The 13,102-nt window shown below is 34.8% G+C and overlaps 1 protein-coding gene across 2 annotated transcripts in view; it reads right to left on the minus strand.

Annotated features, from left to right (window-relative positions):
- Positions 1 to 510: 510 nt before the first annotated feature.
- Positions 511 to 13,102, minus strand: part of ARAP2 (ArfGAP with RhoGAP domain, ankyrin repeat and PH domain 2) — a 115,155-nt gene continuing 102,563 nt past the window's right edge. The window contains exons 32-33 of one of the 2 annotated variants that reach the window (XM_072334088.1): positions 8,642 to 8,773; positions 511 to 2,934 (exon numbers count right to left, since the gene is read on the minus strand). In XM_072334088.1, the coding sequence (XP_072190189.1) occupies positions 2,581 to 2,934; positions 8,642 to 8,773 (486 nt within the window). In that variant the 3' untranslated portion in view covers positions 511 to 2,580. The remainder of the gene's footprint in view (positions 2,935 to 8,641; positions 8,774 to 13,102) is intronic. The other variant, XM_072334089.1, reaches the window with a different exon arrangement.

Below are 13,102 nucleotides of genomic sequence, written 5' to 3' on the forward strand. Positions count from 1 at the left end.
GTAGGGAAGACAGAAGCCCATGGAATCACTGCAACACACTTCAGGAACAGCTGACCAGAGCTCCTGACAATAAAGAAATAAAACAAAACATAAAAAATACGGTCATACCCTCCCCCTTAAATAAAGAAGGGGGATGTACACAAATTTATCTTTAAATCTCAGCTAGTCAATTTGACCCCACATTAAAGGGATCTCCGCTGAGGCACAAAACTAACTGAAAAATGCTCTTTTGAACTGTAAACCCAAAATAGTATCCAGGAAAAACAGCTGTCTCAAAACAAAAACAAAAACAAACAAACAAAAACCAAACCAAAATAGTAGGTGATTTTCAAACTAAAAACACAACCAAGCAGCTTTCCACTTACAATGCCACAGTAATGATGAACCTGAGATTTACCGAGACTTTAATTCTAGCCTTCCCACTGTTACAGAATGAACAAAGTCAGTGCCTCATTTAACCTCATTTTGCAGATCTGAAAGTAAGCACTCAATTGGCTATTCAATGGGCACAGAATATTTATTTTTATTTTTTAAATAAATCCATCATTTATTTAAAAGAAACAGCATTTATTCAAATAATTAACAGTTATTCTCTGAAAATTACACTATCATTCCACAACATGTCAGAAGAACAATAGAGCATCAGCAGCTATCAAGGTATTGCAACAAAACATTTATTCTTGCAGGTCTTAAATCAGTCTGAAATGCGTAGTGCAAGAATGATATGTCAGGTATTTGATGCAAAACTTTGTTTCCACTGCAAATTTAATATCTGCTTTCCCAAAGAAGCATTCCTTAGGTTAGCTCTGTCAACATTCAGTATGCCTCTACAGATATGCACCTAACTCTATGCAAAAATATACATATACAATGGGGATGTATGTACATATACACATACAAAACAAAATACTTATAGTAGCTACTGAAACAACATTTCCACTGAGCACTCGACAGCTTTAAAGATAGTATAGCTGTAAATGAAAGTAAACAGTTAAATATATTTTAGTAAACATCTTTTCTTTCTTCTTGATTTTTAGGGCCCTTTAACAGTAGCCCTACAGATACTTTATCTGAGGTCTGCTTTTGAAGTAGAACAAATGTTTCTGTAGTCCTCAGATCCAATAAAAATAAACAAAACATTTTCTTCACAGACTTCTTCACTCCAGTGCACAAAATCCTTCTATTGCTCCATTTATTCCATTAGTGTGGGGCTTAAATGATGCATGAGGCTTTCAGCAGTGAGGTGAATGTCATTTGTGAGGACCCAATAAAAAGATAAACAATACAGAAACCATAACTCAATACTGAAAAATATTTGCAAATAAAAATACAACTGTAAACAGAACATTTGGGCCCTGCTTCAGACAGAAAGCAAAGTAACTTTCCCCCAACAGCAGCACACCCTGATTCAGATTGGCATTTAGGAATGTGCTTATTAACATTAGGCACAGGCTTTAGTCAATACAATCTAAGTTCTGGCTTATATGTTTTCTTGAGCCAGAGCCTCAGTGATTAGAAGAGGCTCAATTACAAATTAAAAGTAGCAAAACAGTCAATAGTGCACTGGGAAAATTAAAATGTACAAACTCGTTTCAGATTTAACAACTAGTTAGATGTGGTAAGTGCAAAGTCAAAATGACAAAACTTGCTTTCTCAGTGCTATGTGCCAGAAGAATAAATAAACAGCAGTATAAAACATTTGATTTTAGCCTCACTTCTGCTGCATTCACTAACAGATTTACCAGATACATTGAATAATTTGTCTAATTTCTTCAAACAAGTTATTTTTCCAATGAAGTTCCTCAATGCAATCAAGAATGGAAGTAACTGATGTGAGAAATGTTATGGCACCTGTAACTACCAGAAAAAGAAGAAAGAATAAATTGATTCTATATGGAATGAAATGCAGTAACAAAATAAATCATTTTCAAAAATATCATAGTCAGATGTACACCATATAGACACAGTTTAGAGATGCAAAGTCATTGAACTAATGCATTATCTTATCTATTGTACCCCTCTCCAATTCATTTCATGTCGCTGAGGACAGATTTATGGAATAAGATACTTACTGCATTCTTAAATTTAAATTTAAAAAAACAAAACAAAACAACAAAAAAAAAGTTTGATGAAAAAAAAATCACACTTTTAATCAGATGTTTAACATTTTTATAGTGTTAAACAAATAAAATATTGTAGGTTAACAGCATGAATTTTAGCATACATCTTTTCTTTATCCCAAAAATCTCTCTCCAGTAGTTACGGGATGGTACAGAGTATAAACAGAGCAAGAGCTTTTGATAGTGCTTAGAATTCTTGCATCTAACAAAATCTGCAACAACAAAAACAAGATAGCAGACAAAACCCAGGTGCCACTGTATCACATAGTAAAACTTCCAAATTTCAGAATTTCTGCAAAATCAGTTCTCTCAGATCCATCTTAAATTATACCATGACATACTCACAAAATCAGCAGCAACATATAAACAGACTTTGTCTGCACTGTACAAAGTATACACTCCAAAAAAGCCACATAATTTTGCCCAGAAAATACGTATTTTAAACTTCAAACTTAGGACATCAGCTGGATGTTTCATCATGCAGTGTTCTGTTTTTCTGCAGCACTGTATTTAGCTCCTGAATCACATTTGATGGCAGTTTGTTATCTAATTCCAATGTAGTTTTGTTTGTTTTGTTCTTGTTTTTTTTCAGTGGCTTATGTGATCTTTGGCAATGGTCAGCTGTTCCTACACCCATGTCCTCAACAGAGATAAAACTCCGATGTGTTTTGGCATGATTTCGCACTTTCTCCTCCTTGCGCTCCAAACACTGTGCCACAATCGATGCTTTTTCTTTCAAGTTTTTTCTTTCTTCCACTGAGTCAGTTTCATTATGCTCATCAAGTTTTGGTTTCCCCACTCTCAGCTGTATATCCTGAGTGAACAAATAAATAAGATCATTCACATTAATAATGTAATCAAGAATATTTATATTGCAATTTTTGCTCTTTGATTTCACATAACATTTTAAAGAAGAATCAATTTTACTAAAGAGCTAAATAGCATAGCTAATAATTATAAATTTCTACAATTTTGATGGAAAAAAGTCGAATTTCACAGACTCCATAGTCACTCTACAACTCATAGAGTAGTAGGGTAATAAAATCATAGAATGGCTTGGGTTGGAAAGGACCTTAAAGATGACCCAGTTCCAACCCCCTGCCAAGAGTAGGGCTGCCACCCAATGAATCAGGCTACCAAGGGCTCCATCTAACTTGGCCTTGAATGTCCCAAGGAATGTGTGCCTCCGGTGGTGCAGTGGTATAAGTTGCTGCTTGCAACACCAGAGGCCCGGGTTCGAATCCCCCCTGTGGCGCAAGTGGCAGAAATGCTGCTCTGCTACACAGAAGGGCTTGAATCCCAGGAGTTGGACTCGATGATCTCTAAGGTCCCTTCCAACTCGCACGATCCTGTGATCCAAAACTTCTCTGGACAACCCACTACAGTACCACACTACTCTCTGAGTAAAGAATTTTTTACTAATGTCTAACCTACATTTAACTTCTTTCAGTTTAAAGCCATTCTTCAAAGGAAAGTCTGAAGCAATTCAAAGCAAAAAAAACAAAACAAAAACAAAACAAAACAAAACAGTAAATGGGAACAACAACACAGCAAGATTTGCTTCTAAAGTGCATTCCTGATCTTAACTCAGATACTCACATAGTTGTATCTAAACTAGCTCCCCTCTAGAACTGAATAGTTTTTCACGGCTACTTTAACATATATAGAGTACCAAGATTCCATCAGATAGTTTGCTCATGTACGAAATGTGAACAACTTGAAAAAAAATCTACCCAACCAGAATGACTGCTATACAACAAAGACAAAGAAAAAAGTCCCTCTCAGCCTTGAGTGTATTTTAGTAGTCAGAGTTATCATACATGAAGGAAAATGAATTCCAAGACCTCAATTTTCTCCACAGCTGTCTTTTCCACAAATGGAATGATCTGTCTACAATAAATTCCTCTACCAGTTAGTTTATTTGTTTTAAAGTCACGTTTGTGCAAATTAGGTGAAACATAAGAAGGAAAATAGTAAATATTAAATGCTTTTGTTATAGAGATGTAAGCTGTACAATGAAGTATATATCTGTGCATCAGAGCTAGCATCTATTAAGTAATAAACTAAAAAAATACTTGGATGATATAAAAGAGTTTCTAATAAAGCCGGTAATAGTGTGCGTTTTTTCATACTATTTTTAGTGCTATGAAGGATAGTATTTTTAGTTGCATTCCTAAAGAATGAAATTCACCCACTAATAACAAAATATTGGTGGCCTAGCCATGCAACAAATATATATGTATCCCAGAACAGTGATGAACATGAGTGCATAGTGCTATGAGTTACCATAACTGCATGCTATAGGGCACATCTTCGGTGCCTGGAAATTTTACTAACATAAGTAACAACCTCTATCAGTTAAGAATCACCCGCTACCATCTGCAAGGGATATATTTAATATGTTCATCAATATTCAGTGAAAAAAAATCTAGGTGCCTGGGGAACTATCCCAATGACTCACATATGCAAGAAGTTCTGTCCTGGGAAATATCTGAGAAAGTTATAATTTTCCATTTTAAATACTTTTAATGATTAAAATCGGTCACACATTCAATTTCATTTAATAAATCAATAACGAAATTAATATCTGATTGTATACACATATTTGAAATATAGAATGTGTGAAATAGCAGATGTTATGCACTACCTTTCAGAAAACAGTAACACAATCCAAGCCATCTATTGTTATTCAATAAATGAAGATATAAAGTATAAATCAGGATCAACAATCTTTTGTTTAAAGATTTTTTACATCATAGTACAATTTTGCTTCTTCTGAGAAGAATTCTATTTCTGAAATTACCATTGCCCTGTGTATAGCAGAAACTGCTCTTCCCCCCCCACCCCCAAAACAACACAAGAAATAAACAAAATAAATCTATTTCTGAAGATAACTTCGTATAATGTAAGTATGAACAGATCAAATACAGCACTCAAAACTAAAATATGCTTCCTTCTCTGAAATAGTCATTTATATTGGCAGGTATTAATGTAGACTCAGTATTTAGTTCTTTTAAAGAACCATATATACACTATGTACAAGAATCTTAACTACTAAATATATGTGCTATAGAGTTATTAAATTGATGGTGTCTAATTCTGTCATTCCATTCTTAATAATTACTTTTCTCATGTTAAAAGTTACACTACTGTAGAAATTATTGGGAGAAGAGTATGTAAAATGTAAAAACCTATTTCCAGTTAGAAGAAGTTTTACCTCTAAATTTCAAATGCTGAATCAAGTAATATATAAATGATTATATACATAATAATATGTATACATATCTACATTTTTCTTTTTCTGAACATCGTCAAATACAGACAAATTCTATTCACATAAATTACCCCTGAGAAATCTTGTTTCTTTCAAAATGTTACACATGTATAACATTCTAAGTCAGAAAGGAAGTTTTTCATATCTCAGTCTTCAAGAATTTTAAAACAAAGCTTACTGCAGATGCTAAATAACAGTTGTTACCTCAATTTCAGTTAAATGATTCTATAAGAGAAATACTTGGTTTTAAGTGCACTGTTTTCCATATATGCAACAAATGGCATAGGAAAGAAAGTAGAAATTTTCTGATTCTAATTGTTATTAGGCGAATTTTTAGTAATAAAAGTGTTTGGAAATGTTCTGTATTCTATTTTCTTGTTGTTAGCATACAGTAAAATTGCTTTCAATAAATATCAAGGGGAAAAAAAATACATTCTCTATATAGCAATTTTAGCACCAGAATGTATATTTAATCTTGTTGGTTTTGGATAATTCATTATTTTTTTTCCCACCCATCTTTAGAGGACAAAATGCTGACTCTTTTAACTGTCTGGAGAACTTTTAGTCTCTTTTCCTGCCTATAAGACAAATTAGATCACATTTCTACTGTAAGTTTCCATATTGTTCTGTAAAGCACACCACCATTTTTCATAAACCAGAGCCTTTCAGAAAATGTTTTATTTTGTCGTAAGTCTCTAACAATTTAAAGTAGGGTATTTTTCTTTCTTGAAGAAGCACTACAAATCTGTGGGAATAATGAAGTTGTGGTGTACAGATAGATATCTATCAGTTCACAATCTACACTGCTGTGCTGTATTTCTCTATAATTACTCATATGAAATATTCATTTTCTACGTCTTTTACTGTTCATTCTGATGTTGACATTCCATGTTAAAAAAAAAAAAAAAAAAGTGTTAAATTCTTATTTTTCATGATCTAACTTGGTGTCACCATTCTTCAAATATACAAATACTGTCTGTATAAAACTTGTCAAGATCTAGTCATAACAATGAAGACTGAGATCTTGTATTTTCAAGATCAAATGGAAACATTTTCTGAGTTGCTGTGAACAGAACATGGCAGTCCTTGCTAACAAAGCACATTAGCACCAACAAAATAAAAATAAAAAATAAAAAGACAAAAAACAAGTATCATATCATATCATAGTATCATAGTATCGTGCGAGTTGGAAGGGACCTTAGAGATCCTTGAGTCCAACTCCCAGGTTTTGAGCCCCATGTGTAGCGAAGCGGCACTTCTACCCCCTGCTCCACAGGGGGGATTCGAACCCGGGTCCTTCGGTGCCGCAAGCAGCACTTTATACCACTGTGCCACCGGGGGCACACAAAGTAAAAACCAACAAGGAAAAAAGCAACAAGAAAAGCAACAAAAAGTCTGTTATTGTAAGGAATTAGGGATTTAAAATATTGAAGCTCAAAATCCAAGAAAACTTCCATTCTAGAAGGCTGGAGTCTGTAGTTGTCTCAAAGAACATTACACAGATCTGTAATGGACATAGGTTGCTCCGAATGTAATGCCTGCTATTTATTTCTGTGGAAATGACAACAGATACTAAGCACAATAATACTATTTGACAAATAGTATTCAATAATAAATTTGATACAATTATCAGCTACAAAATACTGTTTTTTAACATAGTAACCACCATTAGCATTTTCACCAATGAACAACAGCCTGCACGCTGCCTTCATTCAAATTTGCACCAGTGGAGGTGACCACTGTCACGTCACTAGCACCACTGCTGAAATCTCACAGTGTTCACCATCCTTTGTTCACTTATTTTTCAGCAAGCATTGATGAATGTCAGTGGGCGCAATTTCTTTCACACAGAGGACCTCAGCAACACACTTTTGGTTCATAAGCATTTCCATGTCAGACATTGTCACACTGCCTCTCTGCTGCCATATGTCACATGGCAACATTGGCTTCTGATGTTGTGAGTTGACATAACAAAGTAGAAAGCATTACTTTTAGAGCAGACCTCGTACACCCAGAATAAAGAGTACAAGAGTTAAAAACATACATAAAGGTTATGGAGTTTTTTGAATGACAAGACTTGTATTTTTCTTTCATTACAAAATGTTTAAAAAAACAGATATTAAAAGGAACTTATCAAAAAGTTGATTCAAAAAGTATTTTCCAAGAAAAGTAAAAATGAAAGGATAACTTAAGCAGAAAGAGAAAACCAATAACTGCATTCACAACGTATTGTAATCCTTGGTAAGAAAGAACATAAATGCATTAAATAAAAAAAATAATAAAAAAAATTAAAAAGCATAAAAGGAAACAAAAAAATGCTTTATTAACAAGCACCACTTTTGCTCTTGCTTTTGGTTTGTTAAGGAACTGTGTCAACTCCAATGATTTCTGCCTGAAACACTGTTTCTAAAGGGCAATAACATTTTCCATAATACCCATCTTCTTTCAAAATCTTCTTAGATATGCAAGAAATAACACTGCATATAGTCAAAGGTCCAAACTGTTTCCCTGCATGTATTCTCTTTGGCTTTCAGATTATTTACCACTACTTTCCCCAAGCAAATCAGTGCCTCAAGTACCACTGCATCTTATCAGCTGAAAGTAAGGCACAAAAGTGCTCCCAGAAGCACCAGTATCTCTATGCGGATGCCAAAAATTCATCTTAAGCTTGGATGATGAGGTTGAGACATATCATTAGTGCATATATTGTTGAGACACTGAAGTCAGCCTCCATAAACAGCTGTAATTAAACCCTGACCTTTCTCTTCTTCTCTAAAAATATTACAACTTAAAAAAAAATCGTGTAGTTAGTTCCAGCTGAACTTTCCCATCACATTCACTGAGCAAATCTAATCCCAAACAGATACTGTGGAGAGCAGAGAAGGTATGATGGAACACATATGCTCTAAAGTTGCCAAGGACCTTTTTGAAATAAAACTGTAATAAAGAGCAGTAGTCTTATTTACTTCTAATGAGTAAACCTTGCTCAACAAATAAATAAAATCCATTACTGATTCATTGTACAGCCAAATTGCTGACACACAAGATTAGGTTACAATAATAAGCTTTGTTTTTATAGTAAATTGTCCTAAGAAATCTTACAATGGTTATAGAATGAAAAGGATTTTGATAGTAAGAGCGCCTACATTTTCCATTTATCCAGCTCTAAAGAGGTCATTATTACTGGACTATTTAGAAGTACAACATTGTCATTAGAACTTCCACACCAAGTTTAAACCCTACTTACTTCTGTACTCCCTCTGATTTTACAAGTGCTCTTCTCCTGTTGAATGGGAATTAGTTGTAAACCTCCAATCTTTGGACTTTTAGTTATAGACTGTTTTCTTGCTTTTCCAGCAGGCGGCCATATATTGGCATGCTAAAGAACAAAAAAAAAAATTCCTTATTTTTGGTGTGCAATTTCATAAAGACACATCATTCTTTTTGTATGTAAAATTGTCTTGGAAAAAGCTATCTACCGCATGACACTGCATTTTTCTTTTGGAGAAGGGGGAACTCAGTATGGTGCTTAAAATTACACTAATAGTTCATAAATGCTGCACAATACTGGGTAAACAGAATCAAAATGTCTCTATGCAATGTTCAAGCATTTTGATCTTCTCTCCACACTGCATATCAATACAATCATCTACTAGTAATAGAAAACATCCTCATGCAAGACAAACACAAATACTTGCTCAAAAACTTCCAAATTCCACAAAAGCATGCTTTCAGAAGAGCTAATACAAGTTTCTGAAATAAAACAACCCCAATTTGCAAACGTGTTTAAAAATTTACATTAATATCTTAGAAGAAAAATATTGCTTATTCTACAATAACAGTATCCGTTTATCCAGAAAGAAATGGTCTGACAGTCTGAATGCCCACCAGAAACATAACCTACACTCAAATAAATTTGGATTTGGTCTTTCCTTGCTGTATTGAAACAGGTCAGTTTTGGGGAGAACCCCAAAGTACGCATCTTTATTCAAATGAAAAACATAACTGGGTAAAGAGAGAAAAAAAAAATCTTTATTTGAATATTTCCAATTAAATCCAATAAAATGACAAGCAATATAGCAGGCATGCCCAATCCATGGCCCACATGTGTCTCAGTACAGCTTGTAGTGCAGCCCATCTATCACAGCAGCAGCTCTGCCTGTCAAGCAGGCTGGCCAGGCCCCAGGTGCGCAACTATTACTCAGCATGAAGCAAACTCCAGTGTACTATGAAACCTATCTAGGCTGAAAACAAGACATGGGGCACACTGCAATGTTAGCTGAAGTTATGGCAAGTAAATTTATGCGTTTTGATTCACTGGCTAAACTCTGTCCTGTGAGAAGTAAAAAAATATGCAGCTGTACTTTCTATTGTGATAAAGAAATTTGAGAACAGGTTTCACACCAGAAACCTGACTTTTACCTTGAGAACTCACTAAGAATTGAAACCACTGAAATCAAACCAGCCTGATGCATTAGTTTCACAAAAATAAGGTCAAATATGCCACTAGTTTCATGGCTTTGTTGCTTTCCTTTATGTTTTAATAAGAAACACTAAAAATTTAAATGATTTCTTCCTTGTATAAATTAGCTGTATTGCACATTTGATAAGGGCAGCTCCAAAAGTAATGCCTCCCATTTTATTTCATTTGGCCACGATATCAGTGATGGATGGTGGTGGTATGGCAATAGAGGTTGAATATTTCCACCAGTACTCCATTGTATTTTGTTGCCGTACAATGGACAGCAACTGAGGGGCAGTCTGACAGAATGATAACTGATGTGGAAATGCTTATGAAGTAATAGTGTATAACTGAATTCTTCCATAAGGAAAACATTTCACTTGTTGACTTTCATTGAACCTTTATGGAGACCAAACAGTGAATGTGAGTACAGTGATGCAGTAGGTGGTGTGTTTTTAGAGTGACAACACCAACAGCAAGTTATCTCCACTGGTGCAGATTTGTATGAATGCAGCATGCAGGCTCCTGTTCGTAGCAGACAAAAATGCACAGCTAATGGTGGTTAGCAAGCACCTTGTAACTGAGAATTAGGTCTATCAAACAGTTAACTGTACTTATTATATCTGTTGTAGTTTCCATGGAAATAAATAGGAGGCATTACGTTCAGAGCTGTCTACACATATGCAGCCCAAGACAATTTATCTTCACTGGAGCCCAGACAAGCCAAAAGGCTGGACACCAATTCAGTACAGCAACCAGAACTCAATATAGAGAAGTACTTGCATGATAGGAGTGCAAGTATACACACAGTGTTGGCCTGAGTGATACAAAAGACTGTTCTGCTGTAAGAGATCTCCCTTGTGAACATTAAGAACATTCATTTTTCTTCCAATAAAATATCAGTTATGTTTTATTTGAAAGATCGCTGCCAACCAAAATCAATTTATTATGGACCACAATAAGGGTAATGAATCACTGAAATCAGTTGCCCAGAGAGGTGGCGGGTGCCCCATCTTTGGAGACAGACAGTCATGCTCAGGCTGAATAGGGCTCTGAGCAACCTGATCTAGCATGTTCATTTCAGGGAAATTGGACTATGTGAGCTCTAATGGTCCCTTCCAACTCAAATTCTTTATTTCTAAGACTTAAAAAACAGAAGTGATTCCAAAAGTGGCTGAGAAGCTTTAAGTGAGCATCTGAAGGAAATTGCCTCCATTAATTTTCAGCAAGCCTAAGGAATGTAAGGCTTTTAGGATTTAGCTCAATTTCTCTTTTGTGTCTGTAACATTTCTTAAAATAGAACTCTGGGAAAATATAACACAAATACTAGCAATGAATTAGGCTACATAATAAATTCATTGATTCATAGTTTTGACTTATCCATCCAACTGTACCTTATAGTAAAACAGTATGCCTCTCTTCACTCAAACAAAAGCAATGGAATTGCAAGTAAAGAATTGCATGTATTTCCATATCAACTAATTCTTTCCAACTGTATGCCATACATGTTATTAGTCTTGTACAAAATTAATGTAGAATTAAGGAATGACATTTCAGCCATACTTTTCAGACTGACTTTGCATAGCACTATGAGCAACAACTGTTCTCCTCCAAATCCTTTCAGTATTTAACCATTTGAGTACAAGGTGAATAATCTCTGGGATAAATTGACTTTCTGTAGTAAAAGCACTCTTGTACTTTATAGTGGTACCTACAGCTTGCTTAACTAAAGAAAGGCAGTGAAGCTGGGGAAGGACCTGAGACACAAGTCTTATGAGGAGTGACTGAGGGAACTAGGATTATTTAGTCTGGAGAAGAGGATGCTCAGGGGAGATCTCATTGCTCTTTACAACTACTTGAAAGGAGATTGTGGTGAGGTGGAGGGCAGCTTCTTCTCCCAGATAACTAGAAATAGGATGAGAAGTAGTGGCTCTAAACTGCATGGTTCAGGCGGGATATTTGGAAGAACATCTCAGAAGGAGTGGTAAGACACTGGAACAATCTGCCGAAGGAGGTGGTGAAGTCACTATCCCTGGAGGTTTCCAGGAAAAGAGTAGATGTGGCACTGACATGGTTTAGTAGGCAAGTTAGTGATGTTTTGATGGTTGGAGTAGATGGTCTTACTGTTGTTTTACAGCCTTTACGATTTTATGATTCTAACTTTCCTGTTAAGACTCTCTATATTATTTATACTTCAGGAATTAAGAAATATTATTTTTTCCTCTTCCTTTTCCTGATAGCAGTACAATATTACCAACATTAAGTTAACACTTAAGTTTTGTCTACTTGAGCACCTAGGAGCACATTAAGAGATTTATCTCCCTCTTAATTGCATCAGGTCAGTTAATGCAAATATCTTAGTTCTGCAAAATCTTCTTTACACTTTATCAAATTGTAATCCAAATTCAGCTATTCTACTAACATAAATGAAACACGCTGCTTGAGGCCCTTCCAATATAAAGTTTTCCAAGTACTGTGATAATGTAAGGTAGAAGAATGTTGTCTTCTCTAAACATGGAATCCACTTGACAGTTTTAACCAGAAGTAACAACCTCAGTTGACATTTAAAGTTTTACTGTTTAGAAAGGGGATAATGTGACCAAAATGATCTAATGCTGTGTGATATGTTTGCAGATTTTACCATAAGTTTCAGCAGTGTGAACAGTTGCATTCTCAATGAGAATTTTTTTAATTTAAATACCATTTTAAGCATTACATTGTAATAAAACAATAAAGAAAACTACCTTCACTTTAATTTCTCACATAATTTAAAGATTGACAACTTTTATTGTTGTCCAGAACACAGGTCTTAAAAAAATAAAAAAGAAAAAATCTCAATGTACCTCATTAGTACCATCAGTTTTTGGCCTCAGGAGAATGAAGCACTCAAAATAAAATTAATAATAATAACAATGACATACAACAGTATTAATTCATAATTTGTATAAAATGCACATGAAGCTTTTATGTTAGAAAGGATCTCTTAAATTTTGGTGAGTTTGCCTGTCTTTTATCTATATTGTTAGAGTAACATTCTGCATATCACACTACCTGAGATCAGAATCATAATTGATTGCCTTCCCTGTGATTTCATGTCAGAAGGGTTTCAACAGAGTTACGAAGCTTGTGTGAATTATTTCTAAGTAGTCTATATCAATAACCTCTGAGCCTATTTCTTGTGACACTGCTCATGTTATGCCCATGAGATGTATGCCAGGGTTTGTGGCTGTTTCCATAGAAACTACA

Source organism: Excalfactoria chinensis, chromosome 4 (assembly GCF_039878825.1).
Source record: "Excalfactoria chinensis isolate bCotChi1 chromosome 4, bCotChi1.hap2, whole genome shotgun sequence".
Lineage (NCBI taxonomy): Eukaryota > Metazoa > Chordata > Aves > Galliformes > Phasianidae > Excalfactoria > Excalfactoria chinensis.